The sequence below is a fragment of the Myotis daubentonii genome, chromosome X (genome assembly GCF_963259705.1).
Source record: "Myotis daubentonii chromosome X, mMyoDau2.1, whole genome shotgun sequence".
Classification (NCBI taxonomy): Eukaryota; Metazoa; Chordata; class Mammalia; order Chiroptera; family Vespertilionidae; genus Myotis; species Myotis daubentonii.
The window spans coordinates 25877358-25891296 of NC_081861.1; the positions used below are offsets into that span (position 1 = coordinate 25877358).

At 40.0% G+C, this 13939-nt stretch overlaps 1 protein-coding gene across 2 annotated transcripts in view; it reads left to right on the plus strand.

Moving 5' to 3' along the window:
* The first annotated feature begins 4400 nt into the window (after positions 1-4400).
* MAP7D3 (MAP7 domain containing 3) overlaps positions 4401-13939 on the plus strand; it is a 34064-nt gene continuing 24525 nt past the window's right edge. Inside the window, exons 1-3 of one of the 2 annotated variants that reach the window (XM_059678460.1) lie at positions 4401-4686; positions 9099-9182; positions 10696-10859. In XM_059678460.1, the coding sequence (XP_059534443.1) occupies positions 4626-4686; positions 9099-9182; positions 10696-10859 (309 nt within the window). In that variant the 5' untranslated portion in view covers positions 4401-4625. The remainder of the gene's footprint in view (positions 4687-9098; positions 9183-10695; positions 10860-13939) is intronic. The other variant, XM_059678461.1, reaches the window with a different exon arrangement.

Sequence of the window (13939 nt, forward strand, 5' to 3'; positions counted from 1 at the left end):
TGCCTGCCATTGAGTAGGCACTGGACAAATGACAGCTCTTACTATCTACCCATAAGTATCCAAGAGTCACGCACTGCTCCAAGCATATCACCATGGCTGCCATCACACCCTCTGAGCTTTGTCTGAATTTACAATTTGGAGGGAAATGCCCTCCAAACTGGGAGTGATGGCCTCTTCTTCCACTCCTCAGAAGCTCACTGCACACACCCTGATAGCTCAGGCCATGAGAATCATCCCTCAAACACCCCACCAAAGAACAGGGTCTCCCTGAAAGGATAGGGTACAGAAAGAAAGGTCACCCTGGTCCTCCATCCAAATGGGAAGGTGAAGGGAAGCAAGGAGTACTGAAGGGTCATAGAGGATGGTGAGGGGTGAGGGTGGAGAGCATGATGCTGCACTGGGGGATTTGGGAAGGCTGCCATCAACCAATCGAGAAATGAGCAGAGACTCAGGTAAGTATGTAACTTAGGAGAGAAGAAAGGTGCAGATTCAGGAAAAGAATGTATAATGTGAGTAGATTTGGCAAGAGATGAGTCCAAAATGAAACATCACTCTTCCCCCTGTATCACAGCCATGTTGCAATAGAAGCAAGGCAAAAGTCAGAAATGAGAGAAGGAACAAAAAACCAGAGCCCTGTGTCCACTGTGTGCTTGAGGGATTAATCTTACAGATAGTTCAGGATGGAGAGGATGATCCAGCTCATGGCTGTGACGCTTAAAACTCATAGTACCCTTTGAGACAGCATGGAAGAACTTGGAGAGTGTTATCTAAGTGAACTAAACCAGTGAGAGAAAGACAAGTATCACATGATCTCACTTATATGTGGAATCTAATGAACAAAATAAACTGATAGACAAAATAGGTCCAGAGGCATAGAAGCATGGCATTGACTATCAAATCTCAAAGGGAAAGGAGGAAGGGGGAAGGGAAGAGAGGAATGAGGGGACAGGAAGAGATTAACCAAAGAATTTATATGCATATATGCATAGCCCTTGGACACAGACAATAGTGTGTGAAGTCCTGGGGTGAGGTGGGAACCGGGTGGAGGGGGGCAATGGGGGAAAATGGAGGACATCTGTAACACTCTCAACAAAAAAAAGTAAATTTATAAAAACAAAAAATTTCTAGTACAGTGCTGTGGTGGTGGCAGTTTAAATGCAAATTTGTTAAGCCCAGGAAGTGTTTATTACATGTGAATTTAATTTTTAAAAACATCTAATAGAAAAAAAACCCTGGAAGTTCCTAGACCTATTATGATTGTGATTTCTGAATATTTTTCCTGCTGGTGTCAGGTTTAAGGGGGAGGAAGCCAAATAAGAAAAAGAAAAAAAAGGAAGATTCCAGTTATTTTTTGCTCACTGGGGAACATATGCTTTCCAAATAAGGGAGGAGAGGGGAGGAGCTGCCTGGGTTCTTTCCCAGCTCTGAGTCTCAGTTGGCTCCGTATAGATTCACTCTCCCCAAACTGGCAGCCTTTAGTTCAAATATTTTTCTGAGAAATGTACAGACAATCTCAAGGGAGCTCCTTAGAGAGTTGCTCTAACCCCAAGGAAACATCTGTCTAAGGGGGCCCTCACGTCTAATCATTAACTTAGAATCAGTGGAGGGCAGGGTTCCTTCCCTGTCTCTTTCTCCCCACTCTGCTGGGCACAGAGTGGGTGGTCAGTAAAAATTACATTGAATGACTTACCTACCGAATGAATGAATGAGTGCTAAACTTCACAGTGATCTATCAGAGATGTTAGAGAGAAAGCAGGGTTTATCTACAGAATAAAAGACACCTAAAAAACCTATCAATTAATGTCATATGGCGACCTTGAATCGATTTTTATTTAAACACAAAAATTGAGACAATTGGGAAACTTGAACACTGATCAGGTATTTTGATCATTTTTGTTTGCCCTGCATCGTGTTTTTGCAAAACTTTTAATGTTGTCATTTAAAAAAGAGAGAGATTTGACATTAAAATCCAGATTTTCAGCTTATTTTGAAAAAAATGGGAATATCTGGCCACAGATGGGCCCATCTCTTCACTTGGCTATCAAGGCTGGAATTAAGGAGAGCTTGCTTTCTTTTGGGCCTCAGGTTCAGAACAAGTGCCAATTCTTCCACGAAGGCTTCCCTGATCACCCCAACTAGGATTGCTTTCTCATCCTGCTGAGTTCTTAGAACACGGTTTAATTTCTCACCCAGTTCCCAGCATATGCTGCCTGTGTTTGTTTTGTTTTTTTGTAGACATCACCCCACACCTGGGTAGGATTAAGGACTTTAGAGGCTTTGAATACTGAAAACAATATGAAGGGTGACTCTCCATATGTAATTCCAAATCAGATTTCATTTTTCGAAGTGGTGGTATGTACAAGTAAACGGAAGACAAAATTTCTAGATTTAAATGAAAATTCTCCAACTTCTTATTTTGAAAAATTTCAAGCCCACAGAAGAGTTGAAAGACTAGTAAAATCAACATTTCTGTAATCATCGAGTCACAAATTTTTAACACTTTTTTATATTTGCTGTTTTTTTCCTTTGAACTATTTAATGTTTCAGACATTATGATGTTTTACCCTTAAATTCTTCAGTATTTATTTCTTAAGAAAAAGGGCATTTTCTTAGATGACCACAGTATCATTTTTACACCTAAGAAATTTGACCTTGATCCAATAAGATCATCTAATATATAGTTTATTCAAATTTCCCTACTTGTCTCAATTATAAGTGCCCCAGATTTTTTTTAATCTAGGTTTTAATCAAGGATCCTGTACTATATTACACTTGGTCTCTTCCTGTGATTTGGATCACTTCCTGGGTGTCTGTTTTTAATCTTTCATGACATTAACATTTTGAAGCATCCTGGCCAAGTGTTTTGTAGAAAATGCCACAGTATTTTGTATTTGTCTGAATGGGTTCAACAATTTCAATATTTTTCCAAGAAACTCCAAAGGTGATGTTGCATTTTTCCAGGTTTTTTATTCGTGAAGTTCCAGATAAATTCATCAAAGCTGAATTTGTGTGTGTTTGTGTGTGTGTACAGAACATACGCTTTGCTGGCACCCTAATCACATGTGTACCATATTAATAAACATTGAGGTCAGGCAAAGCATTGTTCTCTGTATATGCATAGGAGCAGCGGTTTTGCCGTAATGCCAAACTTCCCCCGCCTTACTAGTATTAATCTATAGCCTCACCAACACTTATTTATTGTCTGCTCTTTAATTTTTGCTAAATCTGTAGGTATATAAAGATACTTTTGTATTCTCTGGACTGCTAAAGCTTGAGTATCTTATGTTAATTGACCATTTTGTGTTTTCTCTCCTGTAAAGGGCCTGTTTGTGTTTTCTACTCACTTTTTGGAGGTTGTCTTTTACTTATGTGTTTTTAGATCTTTATATATTCTGGATACTAGTCATTTATGAATTATATACCATAGATCTGAAATCTCATGAAACATTATGGCACAAGGCTAAACTTATGGATACTGTGTTCAGACATTTTGAGTTCAAATTCTACTTCCCTTACGTATAATTGTGTGATTCTGGAAAATTATTTAACCTCTCTCTGCTTTAGTTTTCTTATCTATAAAATGGAGTGTTAATGGTACCTACCTAATAGGATAGTAGGGGATCACATGAATTATTAAATGCAATGCAGTTAGAACAGTACCTGGTACATAGTAAGAGTCAATAAGTGTTTGCTGTTGTTAGGTTCTCCCATTTTACAGCTCCTATGTAATTTTGAGACACAGTGGACTCATAAAAGTGTTTATCTCACAAGTGCTCTCCTGCCCCATTTGGTAGTCTCCTACCCTTTTGATAAACTGCTCCTTAAAACCGTGTGCCACACCATACTAATAAAGGAGGTGACTCCACTTTGCACAGGCAAACACCCATAAAAGTGACGTATTTTCAAAGGCACATCCAGCCAAGGAAGTTTTTCTTTGTGGGTGGGAAAAACATTCTGCAAACTCCAAGGGTCTCCTCCAATATCTGGAGAGATTAATGCCAGTGAATACTCTCCTTCACTTAAAAGACCCATGAGCACCCTGTAGATAATTCGCACAACTTTGAGACTTAACAGTGTCATGATTTATTTTGCAACAACTTAACATCTCTGCTCATGATCGGGCCCCTGGCACCTCATAGAAACCTCTCTCCTTACTACCTCTCCCTGGGCCTCTTCCTCCAAATTGGGACTTTCTTTGTGTAGTGTTCCAAAGACTAGCAAACTCGTGATACAAGCGCATCCAGGAGATACTCAGTACAAGCTCCCTAAGCGAACAAATGAAGGAAGGAATGTTACTGAGTTGCCAGGTAAAAGTGACGAAAGGGGAAAAGGAATGTTGGATGGCCAAGCCGCTTGCTGACTGGCTGGCCCTCACAATGGGGGTGGGAGAGCTCAGAACGTAGCGGAGGGTTTCATTAGCCTAGGTGGTCTCGGCCAGGCAGGTCACCACCTGGTGGGTGGAAAGCAGCGCTGCCCACTTGGGGGTCCCAGGCGGGCGGGGAGAGGGCGGAGCCGCCCCACCACGCCTTCTGGCGGCTGAATCCTGGCCCGAGCGGTGGCCGCGCCGGGAGCCTGCGCACTGTGGCGACAACGACAGTAGAGGCTTAGGGATCAATTGCTGGAAGATGGAGAAACCCGCCATCACTAGAGGCAGATCATCCTGGATGGAGATTCGGAAACGCATGGGTGAGCGGGCGGCGGCGGCTTCCTGGGGGGAGGGTGCGGGGGCTCGGACTGCGCGGGAGGCGGGGTTCCCGCGGCCCGGAGACCGGAGACCGTTGGAGCTGAGCGGTGGGCGCCAGAAAACTTTACCCTGGAGTTGCCTCTTGCCGTCTGGTCCCGCTCTTATCCCCGCAGAAGTCCTCTGAAATGGGACGGGGAGTTGTGATGGGACAGGGACGGATGGGGCAACTGCGGGCCAGCGCCGCCAACGGCCGAACCCCGGGAGCGAGGGAAGTAACGGGCGCTGCTGGGCGGGGGGTGGCCTGAAAACCCGGACTACGCGGACGTTCCGAGCCCCGCCTGTTGTTGGGGTGTGTGTGTGGGGGGGGAGGGGTAGGCGTGCGCCCCCGCAACTGGCGGAACTGACGCTGGGCTGCTGAGGATGCGTGAGCGCCCCGAAGGACCCCTTGCACCGGGACCGCCTCCGCGGCCGGGCACAGCCCTCCCAGGCATCAGCGGTTGGAGTTATCCTTCTGCCCAGGACGCTCGCGCTCTGATTCTTTCCCACGGTCGCAATCCATGCCTCTCCAAAAGCTTACCTCTCTCCTGGTCAAGGTCGGATGAGAGGAAGCCTAAGTTGGGGTGAAACGTGGCTCTCTCTACCTCCTGATTCACAGGATTCCGCCAAGATGTCACCTTTCCTGGGACATCTTGCAGACCCTAGGCTGAACTGATTACTTCTCCTAAACTTACCCCAACGCCAAAAAGAGCCCCCCCCCCCAAATCGTTAATTTTGAAAAATTTGGCAGCGCATTTCTTAGCCCACGAGACTGTTTCACTACCTGAGGGAGGTAGTATTTCTTGCTACATTGTAGCAGGTTGCTTTTCGCCAGTTCTCAGGGTGGTTTCCTCCTGTATGAGCTTGAATAAAACTATCTTATTGATTTTTACTGAAATCCTTAGGGAGTTTTTTTCATTTGCAATTGAAAAATTAATTTAGATTTATGTTATTTCAGAACGCTGTGAATGAACTCCCCAAAGAATGTCAGAAGCAAATACACTTTCCATCGGGAGAAAACTTTTCTGTCTCTCAAGAGACAGTTTGCAATAAATTCACATTTGTGTTATTGCTTAAGGACACCTAAAGCTCTCTCACATTGCTTTATATCATTGATTTAAAATAACCAGCATTTCGGATAATCCCCCAAAACATTTGTGTATTGAACTTTGAAAAGTATCTGAAAATCTGGTATAGGACAGTTGCTTGAATTGACAGTATTTCAAACGAAAAACTTACAGAAAGCCATGCAAAAAAGGCTTAACACAGAATCTTAGTTGACCAACATCCTTGCTGCCCATTTTATGATAGAAATTGAGAGCATCACATGCTTAACCAGAACTGCCTTCCTGGTCTCAGCATTTCTTGATGGGGACAGAGTCAATGAGATGTTTTGGCACTTGGTAGGAGTTGCTTCTTTTTATTCTGTTGCCCAAATAACAGTGACTAGCACTAAATCTGTTCATCTGTACCAGTTTCATAGTATGGTTCTCTGCCACAACCATAGCCCTTTTATAAAAATAAAAAACCCGGTTCAATCATTTTTTGCAATCTATGCCCTTTCCTACCTAATAAAATAGTAGTTTTTGTGATCTAATATTTCTGATGAGTACAGAAGAAAGGATCATGGGGAGGAAAGGTCATGGGCAGGTAGGGCTTCAGATTTTCTGTTGAATTCTGAGAGGGATTCAAGAGCAACCTCTGTGGCAATCAATATAGAATTGCTGAATAAGTATGGGGTGTGTATCATTGACATCTCATGGGATTTAGCATTTGGGGTTGGCTGTGCTTGTGTGCAGTCTTAGGAAGATGACCATTCTTTACTAGTCATGTTGTCTTCTTTCTTGCATTTAGTTTGCCCTAATGGAGCAGAACTCTAGTGACACAGATTGTGTGTGTGTATGTATTTATGTATGTGATTGTGTGTGTATGTGTATGTGTTGAGGAAGAGGGCCAGAGAGAAGCAGAAATTTTCTACATGAAGTCAGTAATGAGCTAAAATGTTTTATGTGCAAAGGGGGCTTCAGAATCTCAATGACATCTTGTAAAAACCTAGTAAGTGTAAGCATTCTTTAACTTGGGCATCCTAGTGGCACCTATATATTTTTTTCATTTAATTCTGAGGCTTATATTGGGCTAGATAGCATGATTAATTGTAAATTTTCCCCACAGGAGATTGGTTTTCTTCTTGTAATGTCTTTTACACTTTTTCTTTTAATGTAGTCCTGTCTTAGCCCCAGCATAATAGTGCTTTCTTTTTTCTTTTCTTTTTTTTAAGGTAAATGCTTTATTTACCTTTTGGTGAATATATTTATTGCCAGTAGGAATTTGGATATAAAGATCGAAAAATCAAGGTTGATGTTATATTACCACATTAACCTTTATATGATTTGGTTCATTATTCCCTCCATAGTTAATTCTAAGTTTACTTCTGTTTAATGAAATCTATAAACCTGATAAAATTCTACATTTTGAGGGAAATTGTCCTTTTGGTTAGCTAAATTGTGCCAAAATATGGACTTTCCTTGAGACTTCTAAGAATACCGAATGTGCAAAAAGTTGGAGGGAGTATATAGAGGGATTAATTTCTAGACTTTAAATTTTTTCTTAATACACTAGTACTCAAATTGAAAGGGTAATTGTGGTCTACAAAATTGCCAGTAGTTGAATTATTAAGGAAGGTGAGAAGAGTCTAATTTTCAAATTTAGCTAGGTCATGTATTATCTGAGCTGTTAGGTCTCTGGGGTAAAAAAAATCCTTTTTCCTTTTTGAAATGGTGATCCCTATGGCAGCCATTATGATGTCACTTTTCAAGGTTACTCTGTAAAATGACTCCCAGATATCTTTCTTCAGTGGCAACTAACATCTCAGAGTCCATTCATTCTATGAGTACAAGGCCAGCACCTCTGTTACCTTAATTGTTTTCATTGCCCATCTTCAGCTGTTATATTTTCCTTGATATATAGAAATCAGAGTTGTATGCAGTATCACAGGGCCATATTTCTTATGCTTTCATTCAAAGGTAGAAAAGAATTTTCATTGTTATTCTTCCTGAAGATGCCCAGTATTAGGGGGCATTTTAGAAACAGCCATACATGGAATTAAAGGTTTCAGGAAATCCTTTATAATAAATTATCTGTGTATCACGCTAGAATTGTAGTTTTTCTTACTTTCTCTCAAATTGTGCTCCCCTTATCTTATACCCCTATTGAAGTTTATTTTATTTATTTTTTAAATTTAAAAATAGTTGATATGTAATATTATATTAGTTTCAGGTGTACAATATAGTGATTTGATATTTATACACCTTTACAATGGGATCACACTAAATCTAGTAATCATGTGTCACCCTATAAACTTATCACACTATTATTGACTATATTCCCCTTCACCTTTTCCACCCATCCCCCATCCCTCTTACTGAAGTTTATTTCTCAATTTTCTACCTATTTACTCAAGACATATGTAAATTTGTATTGTATAATTTGCATTTGTTTGCTTGACATTTTTCTACCTAGAGTAATGCCATCACTGGAAATTCCTTGAGTGGTTCATCACCTTCACTATGCATCAGAATAGAGCTTTTTGCAACTGCAAAGGCCTGGGTCCCACCCACCAGAGAGTGGGGGCTGGGAGGGGCAGGCATTGCTAATTTTTTTAAAGCAGTTTAGGTGGCTGCAGCCAGTGTAGAAAGCCCCTGATCTAGGTCATTTATAAATGTACTCCTTAATATTGGGCCGATCTCTGAGGATATCACTGTTGACACTTTTGCTTCCAAACTAATATCCATAAACTCCAAATGTTTTCTAAAGTCCCAGGTTATGGCGAAACATTTTTTCCAATTCCTTGCCAGCTCAGTTTTTCTACCACTTGGCAGAATGTCTTTGTCTGATGCATTTCTGACAGCTATTAATCACTAGCTACTACTCATCCACAAATTTGTCTTGCTACTTCCACTAACAATTCTCTTTATGTCACAGTTATGCTGTCACATCCACAGCACACACTTTTAATTTTTTGTGAAATTATTGTTGAACATCATGAACTCAGTATGTCTTATGACTTCCCTTTATGGAAGATCTGCTACATTTTATCATCAGAGGCACAATTGGCTGTGCTTTGCAGCCCCCTGTATTAGCTGTTTGTAATCTTAATATCCAATCCCTTTTATTTATCTCCCTGTATTTTAGTAGATACTGTTAATGCCATCGCTCAAGAAAGACGCAATCAGCGTGCATTAAACTCCCTTCTACGCCAGTCCTCAAGTACATCAATATATAAACCAGGTATAATTCCTAGAATGCTTTGGAAGATGTCAAAGTATCATATCATTAAAATTTGATATCCTATTAATGTCTATATTCTTTTCTTTTTTAGTGCTAGATGGATCTGTGCTTAAAAATGATCTAAAACAAAAATTAGCCAAGGAGCGCAGAGAAGAAAACAGAAGACTACAGGATGGTATATTTTAGACTTTTTTTAAAAAATTAATGAATGAATTTTATGTTAAGGTCATATATTTCCAAATTGGGTTTTACTTACTTTTCCTAGTCTGATTATATGATAGATCTTACTTTTTACGGTATGTATTATATTGGGTTAAATGTTTGTATTAAATCAGATAAAGAAGGCCCATGAAAAAAATTTAACTGCGGTTGTTTAGTTTTTGAAGTAATTTCTGTTAAGCTTTAATTTTCTGAAAACTGAGGTATGAATATCTCTTAAACATTTGTAGCAACAGCAGAATGGGATTTCAATAAAATAATACTAAACATGAAAATGGAGCTGCTAAGAATCCTAACAGAATCTTTCACTGATTGCTATGCTTCTCAAGTGTAACTGTGGATCAATTGAGATCTAAAAGTATAATCTTTTACACCTTGAAAAAAATACTTTTTCAACTGTGTATTTTTCTCCTCTGGTCTTACAAATCCACTGACAATACTATTGCCCAACTTTACTAGTATTCAAATGGAATATCAATTACCACTGTTTTGATAAGGAGCTGTTTCTTCCTAGCTCTAAGCTGGAGACTATTTTATAACTGCTAGATGCTCTCCAAGCTTAAACTAGGGAAAATTTGAATATAGGAAAACATCAAAATGTAGTATGTGACAAAGCCCATGATTGGCATGCTTAATATGGCCTGTATAGATCAGGAGGCTTTTAAAAGAAGTTTCCTAGTTGAAGGGAAAAAAATCCATTCTGGCCATGTAGTCTTTAAAAATTATTGTTTTAATGCTTAACTTTAGCTCAAATCAGCAGAAATGTCAAATGTATGAAACTACATGCCGGGGTTCATGTCCCAGCATCAAGAAGTGTTCAGGAATCTGGAAAAGGGGCTGCGGGTAGATGACATAGAAATCCAGAGACTAATAAAGAGTCCAGAGACGAGATATAATTTTGAAAGGCATTGGGGGTCAGAGAACCTTCAGCTAAAGGAACTGAAGAGTGCCTCCTTGTCTAGGACCCTTGCTTTTATTAACACAAGGTGGAGATAATACACTTCAATGGCTAAGGTTTCAAAGGGTACAGAGTCCATTGTCAGAATGGGGGAATAGCCTATGGCTGTTCAGGTGTTTGGCCAGTAGGAGGCAATAACATGTAGATTAAGATGCCCTTTAACTGTCTGGCAGCCGCAATCAGTTTCCTATTCGGGTATGGGAAAATGCCGTTAGCCATTCCCAGATGGTGACTACATCTGTGACTCAACCCTGTTGAGTCCCCAAGTTTCATCAACCTTTTGATGAAACTCTTAAAATTATGACATGCTGGAATTGGTCTATGGCAACTACATTTCTTTAATTTGGAATTTAAATTTAAATTCAGACAGGATGAGAGTCATCTAAGCTAATTTAGTTCTTTGGTGTCTTTGTTTGGTGGCCACACTTATACAATAAATGTTTATTTATTGTGTGTAATGTGGAAAACTAATATTTTCTGGATCTTATACCTTGTATTTGGAATATTTCAGTTACTAAAGAAATACATATACTTGAAAAAGAAAGAAAGTCCAGGATCCAGTATGAAAAACACATGGAAGAAAAACAACGAAAGCTGCGTGAACAAAAACAGAAAGATGAACAGCGAAGACTATCCGTTGAAGAAAAGAGAAAACAAAAATTACAGGAAGACAGGGTACATATTTTTCTAGCCTATTAATCAGATGATATACTGTGTTGTCTGGGTCTGCAATACTTTTTGTTTAAAATATATTTTTATTGATTTAAGAGAGCAAGGAAGAGAGAGATAGAGATAGAAACGTCAATGAACTGCTACCTCTTGGTTCATAGGTCAATGCTCAACCACTGAGCTATGCTGACTGGGCGGAATACTTTTTTTAAAGCCTGTCTCTGCCTTTACTGGGCCAACCTGTGGGAACCAATCCCATTTCTTCATTTCTTCCCCTCAATATTAGAGACTCTTGCTCCTGTCCCAATCAGATCCGAGAATTGAGATCCACTGGCCTAGGTAAAGAGGAGCCTTGCAGATCCAGGACAAGAACCCTGTCCACCTTCAGAACATGGCACACGGGGTGCCTGTGGCCTGGGGTTTACTCTGAGAGGCTCTCTCTCCTACCAGAAAGCTTTCAGTGTTGGCCCAGTTCCTATTATGCACAGACCCACAGTCTGGCCCTCCCTGACAAGGCCCCATCTGATGGGCTTACTTCTTACAACTCTAATTGCATGACTGAGTCCTAGCCAAATCTACTGTTATGCATTCACCTGATTCCCTCTTGTGTGTACACTCTCTCTCTGTGTCTCCTCCCTCCCTCTAGTTCATTTGTCACATTCCCTTCTTTCTGTCTGTTTTGTGGCCACCTGCTCTATTTTCCTTTCTGGACTCTTTGTTAGTGTCTTTGGCACTCTCTTGGCATGAGTCACTGCCTTTGTGATACCCTCTGTTTTTCCCTTCTGTCCCTCTTTACTCAGTTTGTCCTTTATTACTTACTTATACATGGACATCTGGCTCCTGTCTCATTCTGTATGATTCTCTCTGACACCAAATTTTTCTCCTGTAGGTCATTCCACTACTTTACTCTGAGTAAATTGACTCTTTCTTCTGAATCCAGCAAATTCTCTGTGATACCCTTCTTTTTCTTGCGGGCATACTCTCTTTTCTTTATTCCAGTGATTCTCAAGTGTCCCTAAGCAAGTCGTAGTCTGTCTTCTGGTTCTCTGTCTGAAGTGCCTCACTTTTCTTTGTTTTAGTTTCTCTCTTTTTCTCTGCTCATCTTTGCACTTTCTGCCTGTTGTTCTCTCAGTATGTGTGTTTTTATATTCCTCTCTTTTTCTCTTGCTCTAATTTTTACATTTCTTTTTCTTTTTTCTTTGGTTCTATTTCTCCCCCATGAGTCTTATTCTCTGTGTCTTTTTCTGGTGCTCACTTTTCCTCCTTCCTTGTGCACACAGTTGCTCTTGCATGTGCCTCACTCCCAACACCTACCTCCATCTTTGGATCTTTTTTTAAAAATATACTTTTATTGATTTCAGGGAGGAAGAAAGAGGGAGAGAGACAGAAACAACAATGATGACAGAGAACCATTGATTGGGTGCCTCCTGCACGCCCCCTACTGGGGATGGAGCCTGCAACCTGGGCATATGCCCTTGACAGGAATCGAACCCAGAACCTTTCCATCTGCAGGCTGACACTCTATCCACTGAGCCAAACCGGCCAGGGCTGTGGATCTTTCTTATTCTAGGACTGTCCTTGTGCCATTTCTTCCCCATCTGTGATCCACTATCACTTTCTCTGTCTTTCTGAGCCTTTTCTGTTGTTTCTTATCCTGTCTTTTTTCACATTCCAGTATTTGATGGACTCTCATTTAGAATTTCGGTCATTTCCTTTTCCTCTGTGAGATGACTCCTTAATTTACTTATCTATGTTAAAGAGAAAGGAGAGAGAGAGAATGAATGAGAATTAACATGAACTAAGTAGAGACATAGAACCAAATAAAGTAAAACAGAAAACTGCAGAGTTGGGGAGGGACCCTGGAGGGGAGAGGCAATCTCAGGGACTGAGAAAAAAAAAACATCTTAGAGAAAGAAGAATCAGAGAAAACACAGAAGAGAAGAAAATGAAACTGTAGACAGAAAGGAAGCCAGAAACATGGCAGGAAAAGAGACAGAAAGACGAGACAAGGCCAAAAGATTCAACACCAGCGAGCTAATGTAAGGGAGTAGAGCAGGGACATGGGACACTATAAGTAGGCTGCAGGTAGATCAGGGGAAAACCCCAAACTCGGTGGTGTTGAGGAGGGATGATAGATATTTCTGAGCCACAGATGCAGGAAGGAACCTGAGAGCACAGGTTCATTTGGAAATCAATGCATTTGGAAATAGCAGGATAGAATTCTTAGAAATCAGTAATGTTCTCAACTAATACAAGATGAATTTCTGCTTTTAGAAATTCTGGTTTCCAAGTAATTTAGGACAATTTTCTGGTAGAAATATAATTTTAAAATACTGCTTGTAGATGCATTTTTAAATAAATTTTATTTCAAGAATTGTGATTGCTACTCTCAAAGGATACAGATGATTCTCCATTTTCCTGTTATGTTTACCCTCTTTGCCCTCAGAAACGGTGGGGACATTGTAAGGATGGTGTTGCTAAGAAACAGTGGTTGTCAGGGAAAAATAGAAAACCTGGTCCTGAAGTTGATTTTTTTCATCTGGTATATTTCAGCACAGATATTGAAAAATATCTGAGTAAAGAAAACCATCTCATTTCTGACAGTGGAGTTGTTTTGCTACCCTCTGACATTGACATTTGTGTAGCTGTTATCCTGAGAAGTTTAAATTGAAGTTGAGCTCAAGACAAACACACTTATTATTTTTTAAAAAACTAGATTAGTTAACACCAGAATTTAAAATGTTATAAATGGGTATATTTAAAAAAATATACATGCCACAACCATGTGATGGGTACTTGAGGGAATCAAGCAAAGGGGAAAATAATAGAACATAATGTATGATTAGTAAACACAAAATTGGACCCTCAGTCTTTGTATAGTTGGTAGAAATAGGCTACAAATTTTGGTTCTAATTTTCCTAATGATATAAGCAGAGGGAAGCACAGTTCTTCGATTCAGATTTATAAGATTAAAACCTAATTATTCAGTAGAAGCACTGATATTGATTGATACCAGAGACATGTCTCTATTTTTAAATGTTTCTTTTTAAATTGATTTGAGAGAGAAAGAGGAAGGGAGAGGGATA